This window comes from Phascolarctos cinereus, unplaced genomic scaffold, assembly GCF_003287225.1.
Source record: "Phascolarctos cinereus isolate Bilbo 61053 unplaced genomic scaffold, phaCin_HiC Scaffold_1;HRSCAF=81, whole genome shotgun sequence".
Taxonomy (NCBI): Eukaryota; Metazoa; Chordata; class Mammalia; order Diprotodontia; family Phascolarctidae; genus Phascolarctos; species Phascolarctos cinereus.
In genome coordinates, this window is record NW_027555514.1 from 286,660,427 (window position 1) to 286,672,801 (window position 12,375).

Sequence of the window (12,375 nt, forward strand, 5' to 3'; positions counted from 1 at the left end):
TCTATGTATGTATGTTTGTTGTGTGTACATCTGTTTGTGATGGTGGTGGGGATCTGCTGTGGGGCAAAAAATGGTTGGGTGAAGATAAGGAGACCACTTGGGTTTGAATCTGGGCTCTGACCTTCACTACCTGGGCTAAGTCACTTCACCTTTCTAGTCTCTCTTTCCTCATCTGTAAAATGGGCAAAATGATACTTCACAGGATTGGAAATACCTAGGAGGAATTGTACACAGAGTACTGGGCCTGCAGTCAGGAAGACCTGAGTTCCAATCTGGCCTCAGACACTTACTAGCTGTGGGACCCTGGGCAGGTATTTTAATCTCGATTTGCCTCAGATTCCTCATCTGTAAAATGGGGATAATAATAGCACCTCCCTCCCAGGATTGCTGTGGGGCTCCAATGAGATAGGACTTGCAAAGCACTTAGCACAGTGCCTGGCACAGAGGAAGTACTATATAAACAATAGCTATTGTTATATGACGGTTGTTCAGTCATTTTGATTGCGTCCGACTCTTTGTGATGCTGTTTGGAGTTTCCTTGGCAGAGATACTGGACTGTTTTGCCATTTCCTTGTCCAGTTCATTTTACAGATGAGGAAACTGAAGCAAACCAGGTTAAATGACTTGCCCAGGGCCACACAGCTAGTAAGTGTTTGAGGCCAGATTTGATCTCAGGTCTTCCTGACTCCAGGGCTGGTGCTCTATCCATTGTGCTGTGTCCCTGCCCCTATACACCTAAGCTATAATCATCATCATCAGCAGCAGCAGCATCTGTCCTGTGCATAGCTTAAACAAATAATAAGCATTCATTTATTGACTGCCTTCTGTGTGCCAGGCAGTATGTTCAGTGGTGAGGACATGATTCCTGCTCTGAGGGGGTTTACAGTCTATCCCAAGGCTACCACTTCCATGACTTCTTTCCTGAACCCTCCCAACCCCCACAGGAAGTTAGCAGTCAGTCATCTCTACTTCTGTGGCCTTATCTGAAAGTTTTGTGTCTATACAGGCTTTTCTAGTTATAGAATATATATATACACACACACACACACACACACACACACACACACACACACAGAGTATATATATACAGAGTATATAGCTTTCTAGTTATAAAGTATATATGTATATATAAAGTAATTTTATATAATCAATCTATATATTTAATAATATTAATAAATATAAATAATAAACAAATAAAACATAATATATTAAAATATATAAATACACATTTTCAAAAGGGTCTCATAGGGCCCTGGATCCTTGGGGGGGGCAGTAGGACAGGACAATCATAAAATCAGAGCTGGAAGGGACCTTGGAGACCTTCTAGGCCACCCCCTCCATTCTTAGATGAGGAGCCTGAGGTCCACAGTGAGGCCCTGATTTCGGCTCTATTACCAGCAAGGCCTTCCTACCACTTAGCGCTCTCTAACAGTGGAATGGCTTGCATCAGCAAGCAGTAGGCTCCCCATCACTGGAGGTATTCCAAGGGAGGCAGGATGAGCACTCATCATCCAGGGATGTTCCTGTTACTGATGGCGTCTGGTGTCTCTCCCAGCCCTGAGCGTCTATGACTTGATGCTTCTAAGCACGATTCTCTCCAGTTCCTAAGTGAGGAAATTGACGCTCAGAAGAGGCCAGTCCTTGGCCAGGCGGCAGACCCAGACTTTGAACCCTAGACTCTTGGTCCTCCCTTTAGGACCTTTCCCAACACAGGATGGTGGACTCTTTGGACAGAGGCTGCTTCCTTTTGGTGAAGGTTATAACTGGGCTGGGAAATGAGCCTGTCACTCAGCACCACCTTGGGCCACTTACCTAGCCACTCGTTGAATTTCTTGACTTCGCTGGGGAGCCCCAGCTCCGTGAAGTCCCCAGCATGGATTAGAACATCTCCATAGGGCATCTGGATGGGGTCTGTCCTGGAGTGGGTGTCAGAGACACAAACAAAGCGGGTGTAGCCTGGAGGCTTGGGGGCATCATGGGGGACTGGATCCACCCTGCAGGAGAAGAAGGCAACATGGGTCATTGGGAGCCCCCGGGAAGGAAGGGAGCAAGTTTCTTCAGACCCCCAAGCTCGGAAATGGCTCTAGTTTGTCCAGAGAAAATGGGAGGCTGTTAGAACTGGAAGGAACCTGAGAGATCACCAGTGCAACCCTCTCAGAATACCAAGAAGCAAACTAAGGCTCAGAGACAGGGAAGGGCACATGGCAAAGTTGTTTAGAGACTTGTAAGATCAGGCTTGTAGACAGAACTCTGGAAGGACCTTCAGAAGTCACCCCATTTTGCAGATGAGGAAAGTGAGGGCTAGGGATTCAGCGATCCATTCAGGTAGTGAGTATGACAGGCTGGATTTAAGCCCGGGCCCTTTGACTCCATTGATTTTCCATTGTGAGCGGCAGGGCCAGGGTATTCTTGCCACTTGAGTGACCTTGGGCAAATTCCTGGGCCTCAGTTTCCTCTTTTGCTCCATCCTGTCTCTGCCACTACCCCTGATTTTGAGGTCACCTTTGTCACTCCCCTTTTTGGGCCTCAGTTTCCCTCTTTATAAAATGAGGCCGTTGGACTGCTTGGCCTCCCAGGACCCAGGTTGTGTGGTGCTACTTCCCTGCCCTCACACTACTGCCCCCTTTCCCAGGTTCAACCGTCTTTCAATTCTTCAGTGCTGACATTTCTGTCTCTTCGTGAGAACACTCGAGGAGTTTTGTTCCAATCTAATTATACCACAAACCCAACTCGGTATCATATCAGTTACATAAATACTTTTAAAGACATCTTTCTAATTAGACTTTTTTTCAGACAATATACTTCGAAGAAATTTAATTAACACATTATGAGAGGCATGGGTTCAGCATGCTAATGTACCAGGAACACACGCACCCTCTGTCTCCCAGGCAGCAGCAGCCGTCACAGCCGCTCTGTGGAACTCTCCCGCTGGCTCACGCTAACAGACATCCATGCAGAAGCAAGGCCTGACGAGATTAGGAGGCATCAGATGGGAGATGGAGGAAAGAAACTCTCCTCTCAGAGTCAGTCGCAAGGGCAGTTTAGAAGGCCCTTCAGACATCAGAACAAAAGAGGATCTTCTCAGACCCCATGGGATGTGCATGGCCCGCCAGGGACTGTGCCTCACTTTCCCTCACTCTAATTAAGCAATCTTCCCCCTCACCTTGTTAGCTGTATGACCCTGGACGAGTCACTACCTACCTCTCAGCCTCAGTTTCCTCACCTGTAAAATGAGGATTCTAATAGCACCCACCCAAGGGGTTGGTGGGAGGATGAGATGAGATAATTCATGTCAGATGCTTTGCAAGCCTTAAAGCGCCATGGAAATGCGAGCAATCGCTATTATTAGAGCTTAGGAGAAAAATAATTGAAAGGTGCTGAGGAGAATCTGCCAGGCAAGTGCTTTCAATATTCACTGGGCACAGGAGAAGTCCAGCCTTCCGTCATGGCCAAGGAAGCCTCCAACTGGAGCTGGAAGGGGCCGCCAAGGCCACAGAGTCCAAGCGCCTCCTTTTCCAGGGGAGACAGAAATGACGCGCACTGGGTAGGGTCTTCCTGACTCCATGTCCAGAGCCCTCCCTCCACTAAGACACAAGGCCTGGAGGGACAAACACCTGCTTTGGAGTCAGAGGACATCCACTCCTGATGCTTACTACCTGTGGCAGTTCGGTCCCTGAACTAATTGGGCCTTAGTTTCCTTCTCTGGACAATGAGAGCCTTGGACCAGATCATCTTTCCAGCTCTAGACACCGGGATCTCTACAACGCCCTTGGAAGATGAGACGTGTGGACTATTTGCCCCAGAGCTACAGGAATTGCCTAGTCCAAGCCCACACTTTACAGGGGAGGAAACTGAGGCACAGAGGAGGCCAGCGATGTGCCTGAGGTCATCCAGCTGGGAAGTCCGAAGCTAGGATTTGAATCCAAATCCCTGACCTTTCCCTCTATGCCACCCGGCTCAGGCTCTCAGCCATCAAAGGGTGGTGGGAGGGAGAGACTGAGCAGCAAAGGTGAAGCATGGAGGATGGGCAGGGGCCAGGATGCTTTGCTTGAGGCCCTGCATGTCTCGATGCTGGAATATCACTGTCGCTCTTTTCTCAGTGCTTTAATTAAGAGTACTCTTATTTTAACTTATACCCTGAGGCTTCAGAGCTTACGATGCAAACCTAATAATCCCAAAAGGAAAATAAATACACTTTTATTGTACATGCCTGTAGCTGTTTGTAATTAAAAAAAAACAAAACAAAAATCCTCCCTTCTTTTTGGAACCTGGGTATTTTGCTGCAGTGGGCCCATTGAGAGAGAAAGAGAGAGAGAGAGAGAGAGAGAGAGAGGTGACTGGTCCAAGGTCACACAGCCCAGTGACAGAAGTTGAGCTAGGTTTAGGATGGAGGCCTCTTGAAGGCCAGCTCTGGGCCCTTCCCAGCCCAGCCCAGTAGAAGGGTTACATAAAACCATGACTGGACATTGTGTGGGCAATGGAAATGGAATTGTTATAGGGGCCACTTGGACACTGTAACTGGATTTGAAGTTGGGGATGTGAGTTCAAATCCTGGCTCTGCTCCTGTCTGTGTGACATCAGTAGTTAACCTCTGTGGATCTAAATGGGGGGGGGTGTCAGGTTAGATGACCTCAAAGGTCCCTCTGGGCTATAAAGCCAGGGTTCTGGGCTACCAGAAGGCCACCCAGCTGCCTTGGGGATGTTCCCCCATTGTTCTAGCAGCCTTCCTCTGGTCAGGTTTGAGCTTGAAGCCTTGCCCCAAAAGCCTCCTCAGATGGAACAGAAGCTCCTTGTGGGCAGGGCTGATTCACCTGCACAGGGCCTGTCACACAGTAGGTGTTGAATAAATCCTTGTTCATTGACGGATCACATTTCAAGGGTTTTGGGTGTAGGCAGACATCTAGACCAGCATAGACCACAACCCCACCAAGATTAACAGACAGACTTTGAGGGTTGGCATAATGGAAAAAAATCCTCTGCCCTCGGCCAAAGTGGTGCTGAGCCTTTTCCCAATGATCTGGGGGTGGGATGCAGATGGCAGACATGGAGGCTCCCATGGGGGCCTTGTGGACCTGACCAAAGCATGGGCTCCATACCTACCCTACTGTTAGGCATCAGGAGTCAATGGTGGGGCAGTCCGCTAATGTCTCTCTTGGGGTCCCGGCTTCTCTTAAAAATTCAGCTTAGCTAAGTGACCTGGCAGATGGAATGATGGGCTTGGAGTCAGCCTATCTCAAACACTCACTGCTTCCTGGCTGTGTCACCCTGAGCAAGTCACTTAGACTCTCAGCCTCAGTTTCCTCATCTGTGAAATGGGAACAATAATAGGCCGTACTTTACAAAATTGTCTCGAGGATCAAATGAGATCATATTTGTAAAGCACTTCTATGATGTCAGCTATGATTATTGTTATTATTACTATTACCCACCTTCTATAGGAAGCCCCTCCTATTCTCCTTCCCATTGCTAGTGCCATCCCTCTGAGGACACTTTACATTTATACTATATACACCCTGGACATACCATGTTATTTACAGGTGAGTTTTTTGAGGGCTGTAACTGGTTTTGCCTTTCTTTGTATGGTCATATATACACATAGCACAGTGCCTGGTACACAGTAAGCAATTAATTAATAGTTATTTACTGACTGACTTGACTGGGATATAGCAAAGAGTTAAAACCCAAGACAGCCCTGAAATCAAGAGGCCGACCAGGGCTGTGTTCTTGTAGGCAATGGGGAGCTATGGAAGGTCCTGAGCAAGGCAGTATGCACCTGGCCTCCCTTACTAGACCATGCATTCCTGGAAGGCAGAGGCAGGGTCTTACATTGCAGTGGATGGCCTGCCAGTGCTGAGCTCTAGCCTGGGCACCCCAGAGGTGGGGGGGATTTATCTTAATTATTCACCAGCCACCCTTCTGCTGCACCACCACTTGTGGCCGAAGGAAGATGTAGTCAAGCCTTCCAAGGCTGCAGCTCCTTCTTTGTAAGCTCTAGTCACACTTACTCCCTCCCTCCCTCTCTCCCTTCCTTCCTTCCCTTCTTCCTTCCTTCCTTTCCTCCCTTCCTTCTTCTTCTCCCTTCCCTTCTTTCCATTCCTTCCTTCCTTCTTTCCTTCTCTTTTTTCCCTTCTTTCCTTCTCTCCCTTCTATTCCTTTCTTTTCTTCTTTTCCCTTCCTTCCCTATGTTCCTTCACTCCCTTTCTCTTCCTTCTTTCCTTCCCTCCTTTACCCTCTTTCTTCCCATTCCATTCCATTCCATTTCCTTCCTTCCTTCCTTCCTTCCTTCCTTCCTTCCTTCCTTCCTTCCTTCCTTCCTTCCTTCCTTCCTTCCTTCCATCGCTTTCTATTCCTTGACTTTCCTTTACCTTTTAAAATCAGTTTACTAATGCCCTTTGCTTCCCATGCTGTGCTGTTTTCTGGTGGCCTGAACCCCAATGTGCCCCCTGTCAGTCCTTGTCCCCCTCCCTTCTCCAGAGCTCTCTGCATACTGAAGCAGGGACCCAGGAACCCTTGTGCTATAAGGAAACCTAATCGATAACTTAAAAGCCTCATTCAAAGGGCATCTCTCTCCTTCCTGTCTCTGTGCCATCAGTTAAAGAGACAGTGACATTGGCAGAAGGAGGGTCCACACCAGGAGCTGCTGACAACGACAAAAGAAAAATCCCAGGCTAGATGTTGTAGACAAAGACAAAGACAAAGTCATGTCTGCCCTCAGAAAGCTTATGCTCTATGGGTAAGGTAAGTGTGCAACCTGTGCCCCAAAGAGCAAATTCAGACGAAAGGGATGGGAATCCTTGGGCGATGGAGGCAGACTGGTCCAGGGAAAGCTAAGAAGTAGAGAAATCAGAGAAGACTGCCTGGAAGAAGGTGGTGTCTGAGCTGATTCTGGAAGGAAAGGAAGAGTGGCGAGAGGGAGGAGGCACATTACGGTCTTGGATAATGCAGAGTGAGGTCAAGGAAGGTAACATGAGCTGGAAGAGAGCCAGACTGTGGAGGCACTTAACACCAGGCTAGGCTTCTTGTATTTTCTCCTAGAGGCAATGTGGAGCAGTGGCTAGAGAGCTGAGCTCATGTCTTGCCTCGGCAGATTGTCAATGTGACCCCAGGCAACACTGAGGCTCAAAGTTGTAGAAATGGTGCTGACCTGCATGGGTAGAGGCATTTCCTCACCTGGGAGTTCCTACCAAACCCACCTCTCATCCAAACATCCTCATTTCAATGGACATGCCTCAGGATCAGCTGTGGGCCCCACCCTGCTGTAGCTTTACCCTCATGTTGTACCTGTTTATTCTACGAGTTTGTCTCCCTTGTTGCCCCTGTTAGAATGAAGGTCTTGGTGAGTGGGGATATATGTGTATCTCCAGCACCACGGACAGCGTAGAACACACAGCAGTCGCTCATAGAGACTTGTAGACTGATTGGTTGAGATGGTGAATGAGTGGTCTGTGTCTTCAATAAAAATAAGGATGTTTGGAGAAGAAGAATCTTTGAGGGACCTGGAATCAGTTCTTTTTGGGATGTGACAAATCTAAGATGCCTGCAGGGCATCTGGATGGAGAAGTCCATGGGAGGTTGGCCTGGGGGCTGGATTTAACCACTTGGGAGGCATCACTATAGAGATGACAATTGACTTCATGGGAGCTGATAAAGTTACCAAGAAGGAGAGTATGAAGAGAGAAGAAAAGAGGGCTCAGAGTGGACTTCACCATTCTCATCTGCTGTGGTGGGGAAAGGGTAGCACACACTCCAACGAGACAGGGTAGGAAGACAGATAGGAAGAGAGCCAGGGGAGAGCCATGGCCTAGAAGTTGAGGGAGGATGGAAAAGGGGGGAGGAGAGAGAAGTAGGGAGGAGAGAGGAGAGAGGGGGGGAGGAGGGAGAAGTAGGGAGGAGAGAGGAGAGAGAAGGAGGGAGGAGAGAGAATGAGGGAGGAGAGAAGGAGGGAGGAGACAGAAAGAGGAGAGCAGAGAGAAGGAAGGTGGAGGTCTGGAACTTTGAAGGGACTCCAGAGGATGACGGCCAAGAAAAGGGAACACAAAGGGACCCCAACAGCTCTCTGTCCTCCCATCAAAAGGGCTGAGTACTGACGGGGCAGCACGGCCAGGAGGTGGGAGATAGGCTCACTGCCTCTCAACTGCTATGTGATGGTGACTAAGTCACTTCTTTGAGGCCCCAGTTTCTGCTCCTGCATGACAATGGGCCTGGAAGGAGGCCTCTAGGTCCCTCTGTCTCAGGTATAGAGTTTTGTCAGCCTCTAAGTAGGGGTGACAACCTCCATGGGTATATGGAGTTTCCTTCCCTGGGAATTCCACATTGAGCCCATTGCTCCTCCAAAACATCTTTATTTCTACACGTGCCACAGGACTATCCCCAAAGCCCTTTTGTTCTAAGTCATTGCCCACCCTGTGGCAAAGAGCACCTGAATGTGGCAGAGGATGGCTGTCTCCACTGTCCCAAATCTCTGAGCGATTGCCTGGTTCTCCACTCCCATCTCCCAACGATTATCACACTATTTTACATTTTGACAACATCTTAAGGTTTGCAAAGCTCTTTTCTCACAACATCCTCCCAGTGTGATGGCCCCTATTTTACAGATGAGGAAACTGAGCCAAATAGAGCTTAAGCAACTTGCCCAGGGTCACACAGACAAAAAGGCAACCCTTGAACCAGGTCTCTCTTTCTGTTACACAGAGTCCATTTCCATCCCCCACTTCTAGCACGATTGGGAAAAATGATGAAATTAGACTTGAGGGCCCTGGGTTCAAATTCCATTTTGCTACTTACTGAGCCAGTCACTTAACCTTTCTGGGCATCAATGTCCTCATCTGTAAAACGGGGGAATTGGATGAGCCAGTGGCAGGTCCAGGAAGACCTGGCTGGGGGACCCGCAGCAAGTCCCTCGCTCTAGGACGATAAGTGCTAGAAACAGTACTGACCTGTTGGAGGAGGGAGTATCCTCACCTGGGAGTTTCTTAGAGCCCTAAAATCACAGATCCAGTCCCTACCTATCCTTTGGAGTAGATGAATGTTAAGGTTCGATGGCCCTATGATTCAGTTGAAATTAATCTGATTTGACATTTGCTGACTTGCTGAAGATAATAGTCCTGCCCTCAGGGAACTTCCGTTCTCCTGGTGGGGGTGGGGGCAGGCAGAGCTCTGAGAAGCCCTCCCTGACAGCACACGTCCCCTCCCCTCCCAGTTGTCACCCAGTGCTCCTTTGCTGCTGATTCCTGCTTTCCCCTTGGATATGGGTCAGAAGATTCGGCTTGACAGTTAGGGGAGTCGTGTGAGCTCTCTGGGCCTCAGATCTGTGTGTGTGATGAGGGGTTAGATCATATAACAGGAGCCTAGAGGAATGTTGCTCAGAGGCCATCCAATCCAAGCCCTTCATTTTACAGAGGGGAAAACTGAGGCACCTCAGAGCAGTTAGGTGACTGCGGACCATAGGATTCTGGGTCTAGAAGCTGGCTGGCCTAAGCCCTTTATTTTTCCAAAGAGGAAATTGATGCCTAAGGGACATTAAGGGTGCCTGCCCAAAGTCAGCCAGGTTACAGTAATCAGCTGCCCGGTGATCGGAGGATTCTTTCCAGTTCCCTATCTGTGATCAGTGATTCTGTTTCTTCTGACGCTCCCCCAGGCACTCCCCCCCCCCCTCCCAGCGCTGCAAGGGCCTTCCCCGCCAGGCCTCAGCCTCCCGGTGCAGAGGGGCGCTTTCTGCTTAAAGGAGCCACGCTCCTCTGCCTCCAGCCCTAGTTAGGAAGATTCATTACTCCGTGATGGAGCCCTCATTATTCGCAGGGTTCTCCTGGGGTAGCCACATTAATCGTATGGCTCGATCTGAGTAGTCCACATCCTCGCTGTCATTGCCATTATTAAAAATAAGTTGTGGATTTATTAAACAAGGCCCCTTCTCCCCCTCGCCCCCGAGACAAAGCTCACGGCGGCAATAAATCACGTGTCCCCAAGTAGCATACATTTTACATGTCGTCCTCACTGCCAAACAGCTGACTTACCATGGCAACCTCACATCCCACAATACACGCGCTTCCCCCATTGAAGGGCGAGTGAGCGTGGAGCCGATGAAAGGGGCACGTGGGGCCCGGCTGAGCCCCCGCTGCTCTCAGACACTTCCCACCGGAGACCCTCCATGGCCCGGCTTGGAAAATTCCCTACCGCATTCCCCGATTCAGAGCTGGTCCCTGTGCCTGGCCATCCTGGCAGGCCCACAGGCCTGAAAACCCATCAGTACCTTTGGCTCCGCCCCCGTAGCCAGGCTTCACCAAATGCTGCCAATTCTAGCTCCCCAACAGCTCTGGCTTCCAGCACCCCCCCCCCATGCCATGCCCACTGTCACCAGCTTAGTCAGGAAAGAGCTATAAATAAATGGAAGACCTGGGCTCAAGTCTTCTCACTCCCAGTGACTAGCTATGGGGCATTGGGCAAGTCGGGACATGCTTTGTGCCTCAGTTTCCTCATCTGTAAAATGGGGATAATAATACCTGTAGCAGCTGCCTCTGAGGGATACTTCAAGATTGAATTGAGTGCACTAGGTCAATAATCACTTATCAAATGCTTACTACATGCCAGGCACTGTGCTAAGCAATGGGGGTACGAAGACAGGCAAAAACATGGCCCCTTCCCTCGAGGAGCTCCCATTCTAATGGCAGAGACAACATGTGAACAACTGGACCTACAAGACACAGAGTAGAGGGAAGACCACCTAAAGCGCATGGTGAACCTTAGATTTTAGTTGGGTCTGACTTTGTGTGACCCATTTGGGGTTTTCTAGATACTAGACTGGTTGGCCATTTCCTTCTCCAGCTCACTTTACAGATGAGGAAACTGAGGCAAGAAGGGTGAGGTGACTTACGTAGGGTCACACAGCCCCTATCATAACTGTCTCTTACTGCCTAGAACATGGTAGGACCTCAATAAAGGCTAAATGCTTGTCATAACAGGAAAACAGGTAAAACTGAAAGCTTAGAAATGATAACTGGTTCTTTGCAGAGGCGAGGGACTATGGGTATGGAACACTGTATACAACATCAGCCTTTTTGAATGTATAGGTTATACTGAACTTTTTTTCCTTCATTTTTCTTCTTTATTATAAGGGATAGTTCTTTGGGAAGGGGAGGGGAATATATTGGGAAATGAAGGTGAAGTATAAGCTATATCAATAAAATAAATGGGCAGTTGAACTGAACTGAATGCCAGTTATGATTATTACCTAACACCAGGATTACTGCAACAGACTTCTTGTGAGTCTAGGCAGCTAAGCTGTACAGGACAGAACAATGGGTTTGGAGTCAGCATGGCCTGAGTTCAAATCTGGCCTCAGATACTTACTAGTGGTGTCCGCTGCCTACCTCAGTTTCCTCATCTGTAAAATGGGGATAATAAAAGCACCATCCTCCTAGGGTTGTTGTGAGGATCAAATGAAATGATATTTGCAAAGTGTTTAGCATGGGGCCTGGCACATAGTAGGTACTTCATAAATACTTGTTTCCTTGCCCCAATTCATTCGGTCCACATCTCCAGACAAACCTTCTTAAAATGTCACTCTAACTGTGTAACTCCCTTGCTTGAAGCTCTTATGAGGTCATTTATGGTGAAGGATAAAGACGCTCAGACTGCCATGATTAGATGTCAAACTCTAGACCAGCTACACTGGGTTGGGCGCTCATGCCTTAGGAAGGTCTCCTGCTCTCCCCCCAATGGGGCTTGACCTGGGTTGCCCTCCTGCCATGCCCTTGGCCTGCTGACATGATGTTTACCCTACAAGCCCAGCTCAAACTCCAGCCCTTCCCTCACCTCAAGCACCTTCTGGGACTTGCAGAACACCTTGTTTGTGACTCCCCTAAACTGATGGCAGAGATCTGGTTAACAGAATGGAAGATCCTTGTGTCCCTGGTGTCTAGCACAGTGCCTGGGAAGGAGGGAGTTCTTAATCCTTGTTGATTGGCTAGTATTGGCAATGTGATTCTTCCCCTATTGCCACATACTCAAAAACTATCAGGGTTTCCTATTTCCCTCTGACTAAAGTTCACACTCCTTGTCTTGACATTCAAGGCCCACCATAGTCTGGCATCCCTCTGTATTTCCAGTCTTATCTATTACTCCCCTTCATACAGTCTATATTTCAGTCAAATTGGACCAATCTCTAACTCCTTAAAAATATCCCTGAGATCTCCCGGACTCTACATTTGATGAATTCCTCCTCATATGTTAAAGCCTAACTCAAAAGTCCCTTCCTTCGGGAAGCCTCCCCTGATTCCCCGATCAGTAGCAACCATTGAGACCTGGAATCTCCCAGAGCTCATTGCTTCCCCCTCCCTGTCAAATGCACTTCTCAGGCTGTATTGTGTTTAGAGCCAT

The 12,375-nt window shown here is 48.7% G+C and overlaps 1 protein-coding gene across 2 annotated transcripts in view; it reads right to left on the reverse strand.

Annotated features, from left to right (window-relative positions):
- The window catches only part of MPPED1 (metallophosphoesterase domain containing 1), a 113,290-nt gene that overhangs the window by 70,204 nt on the left and 30,711 nt on the right, over positions 1-12,375 (reverse strand). Inside the window, exons 1-2 of one of the 2 annotated variants that reach the window (XM_020982813.2) lie at positions 10,014-10,213; positions 1,813-1,994 (exon numbers count right to left, since the gene is read on the reverse strand). In XM_020982813.2, coding sequence (XP_020838472.1) covers positions 1,813-1,994; positions 10,014-10,054 — 223 coding nt within the window. In that variant the 5' untranslated portion in view covers positions 10,055-10,213. Of the gene's footprint in view, positions 1-1,812; positions 1,995-10,013; positions 10,214-12,375 lie in introns of those variants that run through there. The other variant, XM_020982812.2, reaches the window with a different exon arrangement.